The sequence below is a fragment of the Hypanus sabinus genome, chromosome 19, assembly GCF_030144855.1.
Source record: "Hypanus sabinus isolate sHypSab1 chromosome 19, sHypSab1.hap1, whole genome shotgun sequence".
NCBI classification, from domain to species: Eukaryota; Metazoa; Chordata; class Chondrichthyes; order Myliobatiformes; family Dasyatidae; genus Hypanus; species Hypanus sabinus.
In genome coordinates, this window is record NC_082724.1 from 23,366,241 (window position 1) to 23,388,795 (window position 22,555).

General features: G+C 40.7%; 1 protein-coding gene across 1 annotated transcript in view; it reads right to left on the reverse strand.

Annotated features, from left to right (window-relative positions):
• tasora (transcription activation suppressor a) overlaps positions 1-21,999 on the reverse strand; it is a 56,278-nt gene extending 34,279 nt beyond the window's left edge. Inside the window, exons 1-7 of the mRNA XM_059944167.1 lie at positions 21,545-21,999; positions 12,395-12,543; positions 12,216-12,308; positions 5,132-5,204; positions 4,869-4,960; positions 3,133-3,267; positions 2,839-2,966 (exon numbers count right to left, since the gene is read on the reverse strand). Coding sequence (XP_059800150.1) covers positions 2,839-2,966; positions 3,133-3,267; positions 4,869-4,960; positions 5,132-5,204; positions 12,216-12,308; positions 12,395-12,543; positions 21,545-21,890 — 1,016 coding nt within the window. The 5' untranslated portion in view covers positions 21,891-21,999. The remainder of the gene's footprint in view (positions 1-2,838; positions 2,967-3,132; positions 3,268-4,868; positions 4,961-5,131; positions 5,205-12,215; positions 12,309-12,394; positions 12,544-21,544) is intronic.
• Positions 22,000-22,555: the final 556 nt, after the last annotated feature.

Consider the following 22,555-nt stretch of genomic DNA (forward strand, 5'->3'; position numbering starts at 1 on the left):
CTGCCTTGTCAGTCACCCTCCACTACCTCAACCAAGTAGCCAATATTTACAATAGCATCTGACAACTGACTCTTCAGCGCTCAAGCAGAAAAGATGTTGAGTAGGAATGAATTCATGTACAAGTCAGTCTATTGAACTTAATATTATGGAAACTATCAATATCAATTGGACACTTGTAACCTGGGGACAGTTTGTATAGACTTTTTAATCATTAGTTCTGTCCTCCCAAATGACCAGATTTGCAACGTCGAAGTAAATTCATTGTCAAAATACGAGTATGTCACCATATTACCTTGAGATTTGTTTTCTTGCAGGCAGTTACAAGAAAATAAAGAAATACAATAGAATGTATGAAAAGCTATACATAAACCAATGTATAAACAACAAATTGGGAGTGTGGATATATTAAGCAAAGGAATATGTGAATGATATGAAATATCTTTAATAATGCATATCTGCCTGTAGAGTTGATCACTCCACCACATACCTGGTCAATCTCCCTTGTTCCAACTTGAGGTTATATAGAAACTATTGTCCATGTGTCGTAGCATGCATCGTATCATCTATAAGTTTTCACTGGTCTACACTGACTCCCAGTTACACATTGTGTATTTTAAATTCTCACCCATTTTCAATTCGCTTTTGGGCTTTGGCCCTCAACAATTTTTGCCAACCCTGCAACCCTCAAGATCTATGTGTCCCCCTCCATCTAAAGCTTTCAGTATTCAAATTAATTATTTGACTCTATTCTTGATAGCCATGCCTTATTTGATTTGGGTTCCTTAAGGTTGTTATAGCCAGGGGTGGTAGTGGAGATAAGCTCGTACTACCAATTAAATGCTTCCAAGGTGTTCCAATGGTGCGCGTCTCAAATAGCCTCTAACAACAAAGTCCATCTCCTGGCCTTCAGGAGCAAGCAGTTTAGCTACCAAGCCTGGGGGAACCACTTCTACTGACAGAAAAAAGGACAAAAGAGGGTTCCTGGGACCTTAAAACAAATTGATTTGGACAGATGAGACCTGTCAGCCATGACTGGCAATTTTTCTAGGAGAAGGAAAACTCTGATCTCAAACCTCCACTGCCTTGTGGCTATACCCATTCATAAGGAAGGCTTTCAGAGTAAATCCAGGGGGAAAAATCCAGAGCTGGAATCCCGAAGGCAGTCCTACGTTGAGTTCAACGCAGACTAGCAACTCCTGTGACACTATAGTTTGGCACCAGCATCAGTCTTTTCTATTCCTTTGGGTTCATCAAATGCGTGGAGAGTGGGAGTTTGTTACATGAGCAACAACTAACTCCCCCTAACGTTCTGCCCTGGCTTGTGTATCTAGACAGCTAGGATGCAATATCCATGGTTGACCCTCATCAAATAATTTCATCTAAAGCTCTAGAAAAAGTCCCATATGCACCTCTCCTGCTACATTTCTCTTCCCTCATACAAGAGGCTTCTTAAACTCTTTTACAAACCTTTACTTCCTTTTTACAACCAGGTGAACAATATTTATTTACTAATGTTTCTGTAGATTACTTTGGGACTTAAAAAGCAAGATAAAAGATATTACAAAATATTAGTTAAAAAAAAGGATCTTGTGCTTTCCTGGCATATATGACGAATAAACTCTTTATGGGCATCCAGCCAGGTACAGGTTTCGATTTTAACCAACATTTCAATGACAAACTCTGCCACTGTCATCAGGGATGATGACTAGTCATGCCTAGACTGGTGGTATTTATACCTCGCCTTCCGTCCCTCCTGATTGGTTAGTCCACACTACAAAGGGATTTATGCCAGAGCCATACTTGACACAAGTTCTCAAGTTATTTTACTTTACTTTATAGATCCTATTTACCATTGATGCCACTCAGTGCTTTTGAGATTTGAGAGTTTAGTACTGATGAGTAATCGTACAATGATTAGTTGTAGTTGAAACTTAAGTTTTCAGAACCAGATGTTGGAGTAACTGAAACTATTGCTACACCAGCGATGGTCTGCCCAGATTCAGATGAAAAAGGTGAAGCTTCTATTCTTGTGGGAACAAATGCTGCCATTGTGAGAAGGCTCATGGGAGCATGCAAGGAGAAATTAAGAGAATTTCTTGAAGACCTAGTCCATTCACCTGGTGTTCACAGCTACTTTTGAGCAGTTCCTCCTAAGCAGAATGACAAGCATAAATGAGGAACTGTGTGGTGCACTCAGTCTAAACCTGTCATGTTACATCCTGGAAGTGTAGCTAGAGTGACTGAGGAAAATAACCCCCACCTCCACCCCCAAATCCGAAAGGTGTTCCAGTAGTGTTTGAAAATGCTCAGCAGCACCTGCTTAAACTGAAGGCTGTAGAATTTAGTCATGGAGTGGGGGAACTGAGTTACCAGAAGGTACAAGTCACATGGCTGTTAGCAGAGTTAGCTAACAAACCAAGTTTGTATACGAGCCCAGTGAGAGGGTTGCATTTATATTTTAACCATTTAGCCCAGGAAACCAGGCTTCTAACGTATTTCCAATTCTTCAGCATTGGCAGATTTTGATAAAAGACATTAACTTCATTCACAATAGAGAGAACAGCAAATTTTAGAATGGGAAAACCCAAAAGCACAAACCATGTCAGTATGTTAACAGGAAGTATTAAGCCATACCAAGAAGTAAGGTTCAAATCCACATTAGTTCTCAGTGAGCTCATGTTAAACAAAACAATTTTTTTCCCAGTCTGTTAAGAGCAATTGTTCCTTAAAACAAAATGCTCTGGAAGTATTTTGTAATTCAGGCAGTCTTCTAGGAAGGAAGAAAGTACATAACTTTTCAGATCAATGACCTATAATCAGAACACGCATTTTCCTTACCTCAGTGTGACTGGCTTGGCGATGCTGGGGACTTTATTTTCCTTGTAAATGAAAGATACGACAGCATAGGGGCAAACATGTCTTGGGTATTGCCTTATGCCTTCATTTCCAAATTCATAAAGATAAAACTGAAAGATTATAAAATGATAAATGAAAAAAAATTTGTACAAGACATGCATAAACAAGTAAACTTGATTCTCATTTTTCGGAATATACCAATGAACAAATACACTTAGTATTTCGAGAAATGGAAATTGAAATGTATTGTAATAAAAAATAGTTTTCAAAAAGTACCTGGGTAAGATCAAATGCTTTGTAAGTGAACAGGGAAAGGACCCGGTCAAGGTTTCTAAAAACATGACAATCATGCTTCGGTGTGGGAGGGGTGAAGTTTTTGGTGGTGTTATCCAAGACGGCTTTTACCCTTCCCTGAAAAATTAATATTAATAAAGTCAATTAAATATTTGTGTTAAAAACATCAAAATAACACTATTTATAATAGAGCAACTGGATTGGGATCCATTTCCAGCCCGTTAATACTTCCAGTGAAATAATTACAGCATGATGAATGTTTATTTCCCAAAGATTCAACAAGCACCTCAGGAATTAAAATCTTGCTATACAGCAATGAACCCCTACACTAGTGGTTGCTAACCCATCGAACGTGATCGACTGGTCAATCTTTGAGACTTTCCCAGTAGATCCTGAAAAAAAATGAAAATACACAAATACTGATGAGAGATTATTTCCAGTTGTGGAGTTTTAGTTCCGTTCTTTCTGCCCAGTGTGCATGCGTGTAGCTCCCACGCCATACATTTGACTACACAGTGTACTTCAGTGGTCCCCAACTACCAGGTCGCGAGGAAACGATATGAGTCAGCTGCACCTTTCCTCATTCCCTGTCATGTCCACTGTTGGAACTTGAATGCACGCGAGGTCATCAGTCGCCTAAACGCAGTGATACCCCAGCGCCAGGGATCACTGGTTGGCCTCGGGTAACCGGTGAGAAGTGCCATTGCTACTGGCCTGGAGCGCAGACAGATGGGCACCGCCTCTAAACCTGTCTACCACATTGAATGTTCGTGGGGAACCCGGTGCTAAAATATTCGCAGACGACCTAAGTCAGGCTCAGGGTTTCGTAAGTAGCAGAGCAGCTACCTCACTGTGATCTACTGAAAGTCATCCAAACTTTTGTTGGCCAATAGATCCTATGGGGGGGGGGGGGGGGGGGGGAGGGAGGAGCAGGCGGGCACCCTGTCACACTCCTCGCTCGGACAGTCACTCTCTCCAGACTGCGACCCCAGTACAGGGACCTCCAGCCCTGACCATGTCCTCTCACCCCACCCACAACCAGCTGCACCTGGCCAAGGCATCTGGTGGCAGGCGGGCAGCTGGAGTTTGGGCCCGGAGGCTGTCTAATGAGGCAACGAAGCCCTCAAAACTGCTTCGGCACCCTGAGTCCAAGTACCCTGCACTTAAAGACAAACCCAATGAGTTTTTTGAGTGGAAAAAAATGTGAGCAAGCGGGACAGCAGCTGAGAGCCATGAAAACTAAATTGTGGAATAGACAAGACATAAGGAACCTGCTTCGAGTATTGCTGTATTCCGGTAGTGTTTAACCCACCCCCCACCCCGGGTCAGCAAGAATATTGTCAATATTAAACCAGTCCGTAGTGCAAAAAAAGGGTGGTGACCACTGGTGTTCATACATCACTTCCGAGTTGCGGGGTTTTACTTCGTCTTTTCTGCCCTGGTGCGCATGTGTGTAACTAATCGATTTGGGCTCGATCTTGCCTTTCACTAAGGCCGAGGCAGGGGATCTTGGGCTTAAAAAGATTGGTGACCACTACCCTACACATTCACTGAAATCTTTTCTTCTCTCTTAATCTACTGCAGGCCAACAGTAAAATATTTTTCAAAGAATATTATGTTGTATTGGAATTAGGTTGAAATTGAGATAGCAGGATATATGTGAAAACAAATCCAAAGATTGAAAATACAAGTCTCAAAAACAAAACCAAAAAAAATACCTTTATGATTTTGAAAATTATTATCTCTGCCTTCCTTCCATTATCCATTGGATTGGGCTGAAGTACATCACAGTATTTTGAAAGATAGATACCTGCAGGAGATAAAATGATAATCAATAGGCTCTGGTTTGAAAGGTTGCATTAGATAAAAGCTGGAAAGTACAAATGCTCAAAATCCTTCCAGTAAGAATTTAAGCAAACTAGCTGTACACATTTATGCATTTAAAAACATCAATTTTAATTTAAACAAAGAAATTTCTTACCCATTGCAGGATTTCCAAGAATAGTTACTTTGGAACTTCCCACAGACAATCCTTTCTCACAAATAGTGGCAACCTAGCAAGGGGAAAACAAAAGGAGTTATTTAAAAGCCACAGATTCAATCTTAAGATTTAGCAATCTTGAACTCCAGAAACTTGAAGACAAAAATTTCAGAGCAGTACAGAAAGCATTGCATTGTTGGAAGAACAGCCTATCAGATACAATTTAAACCAATGCCCTTTATATCCTTTCAGGGGAATGCAAGAGGTTCTCTGGAATTTCCACTCCCCCCATTAAAAAGTTACCCCTCAAACAGATTATTAAAATGATATCACAATGCTGTTTGTGAAAGCTCGCTGCCTGCCACATATCCTACATCACAAAAGTGATGAAATTGGTAAAACCAGATTACCATGTCAACATTTAAGGTGTCTGGATTCTACATTAGGTTGTAGAAATAAAGCTTATCAGCCTGCCTCTATGGTCATACTGCCTGCTTTAATGTCACGGTGGTATGCATACACAAACACCATCATAACATTAAAAAACCAGCAGTATTACATGTGGCCTCCAATGCTTCACAACTCTCTACAACCCGCATCAATTGATTTTAGCCTAAAGTGAAGCTGAAAAACAAGTCACTTTATACACTGTAGTAAATAAGGAAATCATACTTCATCTGCACTGAATTACTCCACATCACACAAACTAATAAAAAAAGTACACAAAAGAATGCAATCAATCAGGAAAAGGAAACACTTCTCCCAGTTTAGGGGCCCTTTTATTGGATGCCTTCAGTCTAATATTTCTATCTACTGGCTTCCCTAAAACATGAAAAATTGTGGCTTTACCAGCTATAACACATATTACCTGAGAATGGTGAACCAAGACGGGGCAATATAATTTGTTACCATTTGCCCTGTATTACATTCTGCAATTAATCCAGATCTAACTTTTGCTTCATAGCTGAAAGCAAATACCATGCTTTAAGCATTTCACAAATTTTAATTTCTTTTGATTTTGTTAGTATCTATGAGCCATCTGAAAAAGTGCAGAGATGACTCAAAATTTATTATTCTTCATATTAACTATTTGTGAATTGGTATTTATTGACACAATAGTCCAGCACAGAAAAAATGAATATTGTGCTTCAGCTAAAATTCAAAGCATACCTATGCTTGTATGCAGATTCATTATTTGTCCTCTGAGGGATTCTGGTACCTTAAAACTGATTATACTGTTAGGATTATTTTGCCCAGTTACCCTTGTTGTCAGTCTGAGGGGCTGATGGTATTTTGCTTCGCTAGATGTTAATTCCACTACATTTCTGCAGTGTTTGTCAAAAATGCCTCAAGGTAGCTGAAAAGGCAAAGCAGAAAAAGGAAGGACAGGAGGGTATTAAATAATAATGAACAAATAGGTAACACTTCAGTGGAATTCTGATAATAGGTAGATAGTGCTTGAATAAACAGCCTGAATGAAGGAAAATCTGCAGGAATCAGTAGATGCTGTGCAAAGATACAAACATATTGGAGATAATAATGGACTATGGGTCTAAAAAAATGCAAATCTTGAAACCAATTCTTAGAATAAAACCACCAAGGGGTAAACATTTGAGAGAATGAAACGGGAAAGAAACCAACAAGTAGAATACTTATTTCAAGGTGATGGCTAAGGAAATCAACAGAAAATTACCAGTGTTTTCACCATGAAGGGTCAACAAGCAAGCAGAAAGGCAAGAGGAATGATACTAATTCAGTCAGGCTTTTCATTCAGGCTATTTTTTAATGTTAGTGGAACGATGAGTTTGAGGATTCTACAGAAGGTGTTGAAAATAAAATACCAATGAAACTAAAAACAGCTGAGAAAGAGTGGAGGATAGAAACAGAAAATAGGTGCAGGAGTAGACCATTTGGCCCTTCGAACCTGCACCGCCATTCAGTATGATCATGGCTGATCATCCAACTCAGAACCCTGTATCTGCTTTCTCTCCATACCCCCTGATCCCTTTAGCCACAAGGGCCATATCCAACTTCCTCTTAAATATAGCCAATGAACCAGTCTCAACTGTTTCCTGTGGCAGAGAATTCCACAGATTCACCACCCTCTGTGTGAAGAAGTTTTTCCTCATCTTGGTCGTAAAAGGCTTCCCCATTATCCTTAAACTGTGACCCCTCGTTCTGGACTTCCCCAACATCGGAAACAATCTTCCTGCATCTAGCCTGTCCAATCCCTTTAGATATTTATACGTTTCAATAAGATCCCCCCTCAATCTTCTAAATTCCAGTGAGTATAAGCCTAGTTGATCCAGTCTTTCTTCATATGAAAGTCCTGCCATCCCAGGAATCAATCTGATGAACCTTCTCTGTACTCCCTCTATGGCAAGAATGTCTTTCCTCAGATTAGGGGACCAAAACTGCACACAATACTCTAGGTGCGGTCTCACGAAGGGCTTGTAAAACTGCAGTAGAACCTCCCTGCTCCTGTACTCAAATCCTATTGCTATGAATGCCAACATACCATTTGCCTTTTTCACCGCCTGCTGTACCTGCATGCCCACCTTCAATGACTGGTGTACAATGACACCCAGGTCTCGTTGCATCTCCCCTTTTCCTAATTGGCCACCGTTTAGATAATAATCTGTTTTCCTGTTCTTGGAACCAAAGTGGATAACCTCACATTTATCCACATTAAATTGCATCTGCCATGAATTTGCCCACTCACCTAACCTATCCAAGTCACCCTACATCCTCTTAGTATCCTCCTCACAGCTAACACCGCCACCCAGCTTCGTGTCATCCGCAAACTTGGAGATGCTGCATTTAATTCCCTCATCTAAATCATTAATATATATTGTAAACAACTGGGGTCCCAGCACTGAGCCTTGCGGTACCCCACTAGTCACTGCCTGCCATTCTGAAAAGGTCCCGTTTACTCCCACTCTTTGCTTCCTGTCTGCCAACCAATTCTCTATCCACATCAATACCATACCCCCAAAACCGTGTGCTTTAAGTTTGCACATTAATCTCCTGTGTGGGACCTTGTCAAAAGCCTTTTGAAAATCTAAATATACTACATCCACTGGCTCTCCCCTATCCACTCTACTAGTTACATCTTCAAAAAATTCTATAAGATTCATCAGACATGATTTTCCTTTCACAAATCCATGCTGACTTTGTCCGATGATTTCACCTCTTTCCAAATGTGCTGTTATCACATCTTTAATAACCGACTCTAGCATTTTCCCCACCACTGATGTCAGACTAACCGGTCTATAATTCCTCAGTTTCTCTTTCCCTCCTTTTTTAAAAAGTGGGGTTACATTAGCCACCTTCCAATCCTCAGGAACTAATCCAGAATCTAAAGAGTTTTGAAAAATTATCACTAATGCATCCACTATTTCTTGGGCTACTTCCTTAAGCACTCTGGGATGCAGACCATCTGGCCCTGGGGATTTATCTGCCTTTAATCCCTTCAACTTACCTAACACCACTTCCCTACTAACATGTATTTCCCTCAGTTCCTCCATCTCACTAGACCCTCGGTCCTTACTATTTCCGAAAGATTATTAATGTCCTCCTTAGTGAAGGCAGAACCAAAGTAGTTATTCAATTGGTCTGCCATGTCTTTGTTCCCTATGATCAATTCACCTGTTTCTGACTGTAAAAGACCTACATTTGTCTCGACCAATCTTTTTCTTTTCACGTATCTATAAAAGCTTTTACAATCAGTTTTTATGTTCCCTGCCAGCTTTCTCTCATAATCTTTTTTCCCTTTCCTAATTAAGCCCTTTGTCCTCCTCTGCTGGTCTCTCAATTTCTCCCAGTCCTCAGGTGTGCCGCTTTTGTTTGCTAATTTATATGTTTCTTCTTTGGACTTGATACTATCCCTAATTTCCCTTGTCAGCCATGGGTGCACTACCTTCCTTGGTTTATTCTTTTGCCAAACTGGGATGAACAATTGTTGGAGTTCATCCATGCGATCTTTAAATGCTTACCGTCAACCCTTTAAGTATCATTTGCCAGTCTATCTTAGCTAATTCACGTCTCATACCTTCAAAGTTACCCTCCTTTAAGTTCAGAACCTTTGTTTCTGAATTAACTATGTCACTCTCCATCTCAATGAAGAATTCCACCATATTATGGTCACTCTTACCCAAGGGGCCTCGCACGACAAGATTGCTAACCCTTCCTCATTGCTCAACACCCAATCTAGAATGGCCTGCTCTCTAGTTGGTTCCTCGACATGTTGGTTCAGAAAACCATCCCACATACATTCCCAGAAATCCTCTTCCTCAGCACCCTTACCAATTTGGTTCACCCAATCTATATGTAGATTGAAGTCACCCATTATAACTACTGTTCCTTTATTGCACGCATTTCTAATTTCCTGTTTAATGCCATCCCCAACCTCAACACTACTGTTAGGTGGCCGGTACACAACTCCCACCAGCATTTTCTGCCCCTTAGTGTTATGCAGCTCTACCCATATCGATTCCACATCCTCCAGGCTAATGTCCTTCCTTTCTATTGCGTTAATCTCCTCTCTAACCAGCAATGCTACCCCACCTCCTTTTCTTTCCTGTCTTTCCCTCCTGAATATTGAATATCCCTGGATGTTGAGCTCCCATCCTTGGTCACCCTGGAGCCATGTCTCTGTGATCCCAACTATATCATATTCATTAACTATCTGCACATTCAATTCATCCACCTTGTTACGAATGCTCCTCGCATTGACACACAAAGCCTTCAGACTTGTTTTTACAACACTCTTAGCCCTTATACAATTATGTTGAAAAGTGGCTCTTTTTGCTTTTCACCCTGGATTTGCCTGCCTGCCACTTTTACTTTTCACCTTACTACTTTTTGCTTCTACCCTCATTTTACACCCGTCTCTCTGCACTTGTTCCCTGCCACATTAGTTTAAAGCCTCCTGAACAGCAGTAGCAAATGCTCCCCCTAGGACACTGGTTCCAGTCCAGCCCAGGTGCAGACCGTCCTGTTTATACCAGTCCCACCTCCCCCAGAACTGGTTCCAATGCCCCAGAAATTTGAATCCCTCCCCCTTGCACCGTTTTTCAAGCCACGTATTCATCTGAAATATCCTCCTATTTCTACTCTGACTAGCATGTGGCACTGGTAATAATCCAGAGATTATTACCTTTGTGGTCCTACTTTTTAGTTTATCTCCTAACTCCCTAAATTCACCTTGTAGGACCTCATCCCATTTTTTTACCTGTATCATTGGTACCTATGTGCACCATGACCACTAGCTGTTCACCCTCCCATTCCAGAATGTCCTGCAGCTGCTCAGAGACATCCTTGACCCTTGCACCAGGGAGGCAACATACCATCCTGGAGTCCCATTTGTGGCCACAGAAACGCCTGTCTACTCCTCTTACAATTGAATCCCCTATCACTATAGCTCTCCCACTCCTTTTCCTTCCCTCCTGTGCTACAGAGCCACCCCTGGTGCAATGAACTCAGCTGCTGCTGCCTTCCCCTGATGAGACATCTCCCCCAACAGTATCCAAAACAGTATATCTGTTTAGGAGGGAGATGACCTCAGGGGACTCCTGCACCACCTGCCTACTGCTACGCTGTCTAGTGGCCATCCCTTCCCCTTCTGCCTGTGTAGCCTTTACCTGCGGTGTGGCCAACTCACTGAACATGCTATTCACGACTTTCTCAGCATCGCGGATGCTCCAGTATGAATCCAATCGCAGCTCCAGATGCTGCAGTTGGACACACTTCCTGCACACATAGCCGTCAGGGACACTGGAAGTATCCCTGATTTCCCACATGCTGCAGGATGAACAAACCACGGGGCCGATCTCAGCTGCCATGACCTACCCAATACTTGCCTGAACTTTTGAAACTTTCTCCTTTGAAAGGAACTTACCCAGCCTTACCTCACTTGGAGTGAAGCTCGTCCTCAGCCTCTTCTCGTCGAAGCCTCTCGAGTCAAAGCTTCAAATCTCCACTCCGTCATTGGCCCACTCACTCACTGGGCGCTTTCCACAGGCCGTTCTGCTTGAGGTAACCCTCTATTTATTTGTTTGTGCTTTTCAAACTGCTTGGTCACCTGACCTCAATTGCCCAATCAGCTGCTTTCTGCTGAGTCTGAGCTATTCAAATCTTGATTGTCTAATCAACGGCTTTCTGCTGAGCTATTCAAATCTTGATTGACTTGATTGCACAGTCCAACTGCCAAAACTGCCAGAATCTCTGGAGTCAAAGCCTCAAATCTCCACTCCTTCACTGGCTCACTCACTCACTGGCTGCTTTCCACAGGCCATCTACTACAATGAAGTAAAAGGCAACAAGGAGCACTCTAGTTTATAAGGGCAATCTGCTAATAGATCTGATAAAATAGAAGTTTCATCTGTAAAGTCTCAAATTATGCAGCAATGAATTTAAAGCAAAACATACTCCAGGCCATCAGAAAAAGGATAGAATACTAGAATTTTTTTGTTTAAGAGGGTTTACATTTTAAAAATAATTTTAATAAGATTACTCTTAGAAAGTATAAGAGAGCTTAGTAGCAACCAAGAGAATAAAGTAAATTTGACTGGAGAAATAAGCAGGCATCATTGTCCTTGATCAGGATCACAATGTAAATAAACCTGCACAACAGCTCCTACCAAAATATGAGGGTTTGTATGCAACGATTTCAGCAGAAGCAATGAAACCAGTCTTTGTTATAAATGCAAAGGTGCTGAGATGAATATTAATTGATATGCATTTTTAAATTTTCAAAGGCAAATTCATTTAACAAGCACTTCAGCAATATGATGCTGCTGTAAGTTTAAAAGTAGACATTTCCTTTTGTGGAAGCAGTAGTTTGACATGAATTTCTAGACTTCAAGTTTTGAATACATTTGTCAAAGTATTGAACTAAAACAAAGATAATCTAAGTTACAACTCTCCTGTGCAATTCACGCAACAGTCAATTACATGTGCTGATTAAAGCCCAGTACTTTTGAAAACAGAAATTTCAAAATGTGTTTGGTTGCACAATGTGTCACAACATAAAAGCAGCTTTAATCAGGCTTATTTCAACATTTTCAAATAATAAGAAACTCACTTTCGACGGTTCAGTCAACAAGAATGCATAAGACTCTGCCAACTCCTTTTCAGTTCGGCCCTCGTTTCTCATTTCTTTCCTTTTCTCTGCATACTAGAAATATTTAAAAAAAATTAAATGTATGCATCCTGGAAAGAATGCTTACAATAAATTAAGTCTAAATGATAAAGTACACCAACCTCTCTCTCTAGTCTTTCATTATGAACCAATCTAGCTTTCATGTAGGTAAAGTTAGCACTTGATGATGACTCCAGGCAAGAAGAATTGAGAACTTTCAAAATGTCTTGTTTAAATTCTCTGGAGCCCACCGGTACTAGTTGACAGCGTTCTGAAAGTAAATTTATTTAATTAATACAATAGCAGCTTTTCAGATGTAATTGATCTTTTTAAATTTAATCAAGAACAAAGGCTCAATATACTTGCTGCCTCAGATTTCATCTAACAGTATAACATTGTGGTACTTGTTCACTGTTTGTTACTTTTCCCATTTACCTGTGACTTGTAAGATTCCAATTTTATTTAAACAACCAAATTCAGGTGACTGGAAGACCTAAGAGGCCAGAGTTGGGAAAAAGAGGGAAGGACTTTCTTTTAAACCAGAAAGATGTTGGGAACGGCAAAGGTGGAGTGCCACAGCAGAACTACGGGATAGTCAGCAAAGGAGTACCGGGGCAGCGGGTGGCGTGGGTGACGACATACCTAGCCCGAAGACACCAGGCAAGATCTCCCCCTTTTCCCAACTATGATTTGGCTGTCCACAATAGAGACCCATATAAGATTCAGCTGTATCATCACGCACATCTTGAAATTTGTTTTTTTTATTATTTGGCGGCAGCAGTACAGTGCAATACATAAATCTACTACAGTACCGTGCTGAAGTCTTAGATTCCCTAGCTATATATGTGCCAAAGACTTTTGCACAGTACTGTATAACTGCATTAACTTCTAAGACTCAAGTTGCACATTCAAATAACTCATTCCAAAACACACTACAGCATAATATACATAAAACAGAATATTTAAAAACAATTTGCCACTTTGTTTTTGAGGACATTGTAAATGTATGTTTTCTTTTGCTCTGAAACCACTACTTTAAGTTCTGTGCACTTTTTGTATACAACTGCATAACATTTCTCAAATTTAAGTGCCACTACAGAATAAATGATTCACAACCATGGAATACAAAAAAGAAAATGATTTACAAGTTACCACCAAGCATCTTTGAGGAAAGTATCTATGTATGCTTTTTGTTCTGATAACACTCAGCTAATATAGTCTACTTTGATTTTCAGGAGGCCCTTGACAAAGAGCTACACATGAGGCTGCTTAACAAGAGACTATGGCATTACAGGAAAGATACTAACATGGATACAAGATTGACTGACTGGCAGGAGGTAAAGGGTCAGAATAAAGGGAGTCATATTCCGTTTGGCTGCCAGTAACTAGCGCTGCTCCGCAGGGGTTGGTATTGGGGCCTCTTCTTTTCAAGTTATATGTCAAAGGTTTGGATGACAGAACTGCTGGCATTGTGGCCAGGTTTGCAGATGATACAAAGATAGGCAGAGGGGCAGGTAGAGTTGAGGAAGCAGAGATTCCGCAGAAGAACTTATATGGAAGAATGGGCAAAGAAGTGTCAGATGGCATAAAGTGTAGGGAAGTGTATGGTCATGCATTTTGGTAAAAGGAATAAAGGCACGGACTATTTTCTAAACAGGAAGAAATTTTTTTTTAATCAGAGGTTCAAAGGGATTTATAAATTCTTGTGCAGGATCCCCTAGAAAGTAACTTGCAGGTTCAGTAAGGAAGGCAAATGCAATGTTAGTATTCATTTTGAGAGGACTAGAATATAAAAGCAAAGATGTGATCCTGAGACTTTTATAAGACTTTGATCAAACTACATTTGGAATATCGTGAGCAGCTTTGGGCTCTTATCTAAGAAATAATGCGCTGGCATCGAAGACTGTCCAAAGGAGGTTCACGACAATGGTTTTGGGAATGAAAGGATTAACGTATGAGGTGCATTTGATGGCACTGGGCTTGTATTTACTGAAGTTTGGAAGAACAGAATGGGATCTCATTGAATCCTATCAAATACTGAGATGTCTAGATAGAGTGGAGAGGATGGTTCCTATAGTGGGCAAGTGTAGGACCAGAGGACATAACCTCAGAGGGACATCATTTAGACCAGAGATAAGAAAGAACTTCCTTAGCCAAATGGTGGTGAATCTGTTGAATTCACTGCCATGGACAGCTGTGGAGGCCAAGTCACTGAGTATACTTGAGCAGAGGTTGATAGGTTCTTGGTTCATCAAAGGTTACAGGGAAAAGGTAGGAGAACAGGGTTGAAAGGAATAATAAATCAGCTATGATGGAATAGTGGAGCAGACTCGATGGGCCACATGGTCTAATTCTGCTCCTATGTCCTATGCAATACATAGTGTGATGCAAATAAATTGCTTGCTTCATGTTTCAATCTGGAATAGGGGTACAAAAGCTTTTAGAAACTGAAAATAACACCATTTTTGTGATGAGAAAAATATGCATAATTTAACAATTGCACTAATCTGCTAATAGCATTGCAAACAGCGGTGAACTTTCTAGTTATGTAGCATAGTGTGTAATAGACATGAACAGAATTGAAGCTTGTGCTATTAATGGAGCTACAGTAGTATGCATTCAGTTATATATGCAAGAGAAAGCATGGTGAATAACCATTTTTCCACCCCCACTGTGCCTGGACTGTGAATTTATCACATTCTATGTTTATTTCTACATTCTGTCATGGAGTAACACTCAATCATGTCATGTATTCAGTTATACTTTCTTTGCTTAAAGCTGAGAAAACTTCAAAAACTTGGTCTCCACCACCGAGTCCAGGTGAGAAAAATCAGCACTCAATTCCACTGTTCCCACATGGAATGCTTTGTGTGCCTGTTAGACAAGTCGATCAGCTCATAAATCTAGCAAAGGCAAGTATGGGTGGGCAGGAAAGAAATTACATTAGTGGCTAATGTTAGTTTGGTTAAAATTACATACTGGGTGCCAATCTCACATAAAGTCTCATTTACAGACAAAGCATTATTAAAAAATTATCTACTCTACAAGAATTCACTACATGTCATAAGCCCATCTTTTCTGAACACCTCTGAATCAGGACACTATGCTGTCAAAATATATCAAATTTAATAGGTGAATAATAGATTTTAAGTGACAAGCAAAAAGATTAGTGAACTCAACATTCCTACTGAAGCAAAATGTTAATTTCACCATTTCTACTTCCAAGGTGAAATGTTACTTTCACTTTGTCTGATCAGATTTTCTTTAAAAATCAAAAAAATGGATATTCCTCTGACTGCTACATGAACATACTAACACCTGTAATTGTTAACTTAAAGAAAAAAAACTGAAGTCTAGATCTTCATTTTAATATTCAAAATCTATTCATTCTAATTCCTGCTGAAAATTTTCAAGTTTGTGTGTCATGGTTAGAGAAACTTTTCCCTTTAGTTTTACAATCATGAAACTACAATTTGGTGTGAAAGTGACCTAGAAAAAAAATGCTTTTGGTCTCCATGTTATTTACATTTGAGACTATCCATGGATGAAGTCCACATTTAAGACAATTCTGTTGCTTTTCAAACTAGTCTCAATATTGAAGGCACACCTGTGGTCTCTCAGGATTAATGTACAAAGCCAATTGAAATGAAACCAGTGCCCTTATAAAGAAAGCCGGTAATTGTGAACTACATTCTAATGATCAGCAAGCTTCTGGCAAATGCTGTGTAAACATATCAACCTTGTGAACATGTGAGGCTCTCTTCCTTTAACAATTACCTCCTGATAAATGGGCAAATTTCCTCTGGATGCTCCTATTTTCCTCCTACATTCCAAAGATGTATGGTTTCGGACAAGTTGTGGGCATGGTACCATAAGATATAGGAGCAAAATTTGGCCATTTGGTCCATCCTGGCAGACTCATTTCCCTCTCAGGCCCAATCTCCTGCCTTCTCCAAAATCCTTTCATGCCCCGACTTATCAAGAAACTATCAACCTCTACCTTAAATCTTCTCAATGACTTGGCCTCCACAGCAGCCGGTGGCAATGAACTCCACAGATTTACAACTCTCAGGATAAAGAAATTCCTCATTACCATTCTAAATGGTCATCCCTCTATTATGAGGCTGTGTCCTTTGGTCTTTCCAACCTTAGGAAACATTCTTCCCACATCCACGCTGAGACCTTTCAACGTTCAATAGGTTTCAATGATATCGTCCCCCCTTCTGAATTCCAGTGAGTACAGGCCCAAAGCCATCAAATGCTATTCATTCCTGAAAACATTTTCATGAACCTCCTTTGAGCCCTCCCTAACATCAACACATTCTTTCTTAGATAATGGTCCAAAACTACTCCAAGTGAGTGCCTTCTAAAAGCCTCAACATTACATCCTTACTTCTATATTCTAGTCCTTTTGAAAAGAATACCAACATTACATTTGTCTTCCTCACCACTGACTCAACCTGCAAATTAACCTTTGGGGAATACTGCACAAGGACTCCCCTTTGCACCTCAGATTTTTGTATTTTCTCTCCATTTAGAAATTAGTCAACACTTTCATTTCTTAAACCAAAGTGCTTGATCATACACTTCCTGACACTATATCCACCTTCCATTTCTTTACCCTTTCTTCTAATCCAAGTCCTTCTGTAGCCTAATTCCTCAAAACTACCTGCCCTCTACCTATTTTCAGATAGTCTACTGCATAATGACTCCCAAGTCCCCCCCTTTGTACCTCAGATTTTTGAATTTTCACTCCATTTAGAAAAGTGTTTTTATTTCTTCTACCAAAGTGCATGACCATACACTTCCCAACACTGTATTTCATCTGCCACTTCTTTGCCCTTTCTCCTAATCTGTCTCAGCCTTTCTGTCGCTTCTCTGCTTCCTCACACTACCTGCCTCTTCATCTATCTTTGCAATATCCGCATACTTGGCCACAAAGCCATCTATTCCATCACCCAACTTATAACATATAACTTAAAAAGAAAAAGTCCCAGCAGACCCCTGTGAAACACCACTAGTCACCACCAGCAAACCAGAAAAGGCTTCTTTTATTCCCACACTTTGTCTCCTGCCAATCAGCCACTGTTCTATCTGTGCTAGTATCTTTCCTATAATACCACAAGCTCACAACTTGTTAAATAACCATATATGTGGCACCTTGTCAAGGCCTTCTGAAAATCCAAGTATACAACATTTACCAATTCTCTTTTGTCTATCCTGCTTGTTACTTCTTCAAACAATTCCAACAGATTTATCAGGTAAGATTTACCCGAGGAAACCATGGACTATGGCCTATTTTATCGTGTGCCTCCAAGTACTCGGAGATCCCATCCTTAATAATCGACTCCAACATCCTCACAACTAGAGGTCAGACTAACTGGCCTACAAGTTCTTTTCTTCTGCCTCTCTCCCTTCTTGAGCTGTGGGGTGACATTTACAATTTTCCAGTCCTCCACAATCGATTCTTGAAAGATCATTACTAATGCCTCCACAGTCTCTTCAGCCACCTTTTAAAATCCTGGTGTGTGGACGACCTGGTCCAGGTAAACAATCTACCATCAAACCTTTCAGTTTCTGAAGCACCACCTCTCCCTGGTATTGGCAACTTTACTCACTTCTGTCCCGACACTCTTAAGCTTCTGACATACTGATACGTGTCTTCCACAATGAAGACTGATGCAAAATGTTCATTCAGTTCATCTGCCATTTCCCTGGGCCCCATTACTACCTCTCCAGCATAATTTTCCAGCACCCCAATATCTTCTCTCAATCGTTTTACATTTCATGTGTCTGAAGAAACTTTTAGTATCCTCTTTAATATTAGCTATCTTACCTTCATATTCCATTTTTTCTTCTTCATGACTCATTTAAATTTCCTTCTATTGTTTTTTTTTAAAAAGATTCCAAATTCACTTGTCTCACTAATTTTTGCTCTATTATATGCCCTCTCATTGGCTTTTACGTTGGCTATGACTTCTCTCGTCAGCTACAGTTGTGTCATCCTGCTTTTCGAATACTACTCTTTGGGATGTATCTATCTTGCACCTTCCAAATTGCTCCCAGGAACTCTAGCCATTGCTGCTAATGTTCCATTCCAATCAATTTTGACCTGCTCTTCACTTATGCCTCTGTAATTCCCTTAATACAAACATATCCAACTTTAGCTTCTCCTTAAATTGCAGGGTGAATGCAATATTATGATCATTACACCCCTAGGGGTTCCTTTACCTTAAGCTCTCTAATTAATTCTGGTTCATTGCACGACACCCAATCTAGATTGCCTTTCCCCTAGTGCACTCAAGCACAAACTGTTCTAAAAAGCCATCTCATAAGCATTCCTCCTCTTTAGACCCAGCACAAACCTGATTTTCCCAGACTCCCTGCATACTGAAATTCCCCATGACATTACCATTTTGATATGCATTTTCTATCTCCCATTGTAATGTGCAGACTACATCTTTGCTACTGCTCAGAGGTCTATATATAATGCCCATCAGGGTCAATATACACTTGTAGTTTCTTAGTTCTATCTACAATGATTTTACACTTTCTGATCCTATGTCACCTCTTTCTAATGATTTGATTTGTTTTTTGCTATCCCACCCCCTCTGCCTGTCCTTTCAATACAATGTGCATCCTTGGGCATTAAACTCCCAGGCACGATCTTCTTTCAGCCACGATTCAGTGATGCCCATAACGTCATAGATGCCATTCTGTAACTATGGTACATTGGTGCTGGAAATGTGGCGACATTTGTTGGCTGTCCCTTGCACAATCCTTGGACTGTGTTGGTTGTTGATGCAGAATAATGTATTACACTATTTCAATGTACATATGACAAAAAGACTAATCTTTAGAAAGAACAATTTTACAAGTTCATACTTCCAGCTATCACTGTGACAAGTCCCACTGAGCACAACTGGCGACTCAAGCAAGAACTGTTTCTACTAACTTAGTAACAAAAGCATTACAAATAATATAAATGGTCATTCAATAAACTAGGATCTGGGATGGCATGCCTTACAAAGTCATGAAAAGGATTCTAAATGACCCCTCCCCACCCACTTAACATCACATTTGTTACATAAACTGCTGTAAATCCAAATTGCTAATAGCATGGCCCCTTCAAAGGGAACATTTGTGTCCTCCTACTCATTAAGCTCAATTATTTACTGCTAAAGCAATTTGACAGAAAGACAAAAAAAGACATCACATTTAGATGAAATAAAGTAAAAATTCTGACGCAGCAGAAACAATGGGACAATTCTGCAAATACTAATTTTTAATTGCACATTTTGAGCTTCCAGGGTAGAGTCTAAATCCATTTACAACTGGGTTCTTACAAAGTGGAATGCCAGCTAGTATGTTTGCAATAGGATCGGTGCATCGAGATAATGCACATCAAATCACTTGATCTATGCTGGGAGACTGACCACAAGCTAATTTATTTTTTGCAAGGCCGATGGTGAAATGCAGAACATGGTAATTCACAACTTCACGATTTGTATCTCTTCATTATCAGGAATTACTTACTTCCTCCCCCCCCCCCCCAAAAAAGAAAGGAATACAAATAACTGCAAGCTTTGGGCCTGCCAAGTTTGCCTCAAAAATTATGCAATTCGTTGAAAGGCTTTTGTACACCAAGTTCAAGAAGGGACCTACACTAGTGCAAATTTATCTTTATTAGAACATGAGCTTACTAAATACATATTTGAGCAGCAATAGAGTCCGTGGCTTGACATTATGGAATAATGACCTCTGTTCCTTTCCTTTGTGCATACGGACTTCTGGATATTTGCACTTTCCCATTGAAGGCTACTGAGTATTTCCAGACTTCCCAGGATTTCAAATATCCATGGCTTTCGAGGAATTTAATCAGGTAATTGGGAAAATAGGAAACATGGTAACTTCTTAGTTCAAATCCAACCTATCCAAGAGTCCAAGATACCTTTCCACAGTGATGGAAACTGCAGTAATCGATAAGGTGCAAAATAAAAATGCTAAACCTTCAATACATTTTATCATGGCAAAAAGCTAAGAAACCAAGAGAGCTGACTGTTCTCCATATAAAGTAACAACACAAATTGTCAAATTTCAGTTGAACGTTTCGAACACACACAAATACTGATGGAACTCATCAGATCAGGAATCATCTACAGAGGGGAAGAAAACCAGGCCAAGCCCCTTCATCAGAACTTTGTTATTTACTTCTAAGGAATGGACCTTATCCATGCTAATATCTCAAACCATAATTTGACAGAACGGGACGTCATAATCTACAACCAATGACCAACTGTACAGCAAAGGAACCAGAAGGTGCATTAAAAACTAACCTCCAAGTGAAGATCTAGAATGTTGCGTCCACAAAGGTGAAGGGAATTAGATTGTACCAGCTTGCAAAGGAGAACAAAATAATTCTCAAGTAGAAAATTTGAATAATGGGATCAAACAAGAGTTAAATGAATGGCCCCTTCAAAGAGTTGATACAGACTTATTTGGTAGAACGACATCCTTAGCTGTACTTCAAGACTAGTGTGGCTTATGTCAACAGTACATGAAATTTTATTATAATTCCAAGCTCAAGGATATACACATGCTACAGAACTCAAAAAGCAAGTTAGAGGGTAGTACCTTGCTCTTTCTGTGCCACAATTTACTGAATAACACCAAAAGCGTTGCATCCAAACTTAGGTCATTCTGATGGTATTTGAGGAGCGCAAAACGATCTAATTTGACGACTAGTCATTTGGTAATATTCAAACTATAAACCACATGTGTCAATGGCCTGTCACCAAGGCCAAAACCCTACATAAGGCTGGGATGGTCTATCCCAACTCCTATGATTGGATTAACAAGAAACCGATGTCCTCCAAAACAAAACCGAATGAAACTGGGCTAGCATTTTCCATTGCATCAATGTGGATGAAGAAGAAAGCCAAAGGGTGAGTAAATAGAAGGAGTCTCTCCACAAGACCTTGCAAGATTGCAAGCACAATGTCCTCTGGGCTGGAGATATAAAGGAGGTCTGGTCAGGTACCATATTAAGTACTGAAATTCGACATTTCTGACCACAGACCACATGCTTTCCTTGTGGTCCACTTACCTGCATCAATTTGTGGTGCTTAATACAAAGATTTGAGTTTTTTTTTAATTTTCTGATTTACTAACGATCCCTATTAAAAAGGCAGCTCCCAACCTCTCTCCAGTAAGAGGCAAGAGAACTGGAATTCATGGCTAGCGGCAAGAAACAGCGCTATGTGATAAAGCACCTTTCTTTTCTTTGTTCTTCTTAGGAATCTGAAAACTCTTCCGAGCAAGATCTTCGGTGGTTTTCTGAACGGCTGTGGCTCCGCGTTCCTCGCTTTCTGCAGCGACTTGGTTCGGAGCCGCAGCCGTATCGGCTCGGAGCAGCCCGAGGGCGCTTCCTGCCAGCGGCCCGTTGACTTGTTCGCCATTTTGTTGTTTGGATTTCGACGCGTTTCGGAAGGGAAATGATGACTTCGCCCTGCCGGCAGCCGCAGCTCCAGCCCCGTTCTCACTACTCGGGCGCCTCTCCCGAACGCCTTCTTTCAGAAACGGAACTCGTTTCTCCTGGGTTTCGCTGTGAAAAGCCATTCTCTTTATATATATAAAAAAACAACAAGGCGAGGACGCAGTTGGGTGTCTGCAAGGAGCGCGGCCCAGTTCCTCAAAGTCCCTGCGCCATGCTCCCAATGCCTCTCCTCCTCCGCTCGCGCTGCATCCGCGCGCGGGGGGCGGGGCCGGGCGGCGCGGCGGCCAATCAGCGCGCGCCTCATCGCAATTCATATAAAAGAGGCCGGTGGTGAAAGGCGGGTACTACAGTCGCTTTGATGCGTTTGCCACTTAGCACGTATTGTCTTGCTGCAGAGATGGGCACACCCGATAAAGTGGGTGTTAAAAGGTGGCCGCTGTTGTTATGGAGAGGGGAAACGGCAGCTATTCTAGTGCATAACGAAAATTATATATATATACCGTTGCAAGCTTTCACAAAGAGGAAACGGGGGGGGGGGGGAATGCAATTCCCGACGGGTCGATAATGCCGAATGTCTTGAAAATGTGCCACGGGATATTTTGCAGGAAGGAATGGACGAGACCGAATTTCTACCGGAGGCTGAATGGAGAAAGATTAAACTAATGCAGTTTATCTGCCCTGGAGCTACAATGAGTGAAAAGCGATCTCATTAAGATAAGAGATTCTGAACGGACCTGATGGGTTGATTGCTGGAGGATGAGGCAAGTCTCCGGTTAGAAGATATTGT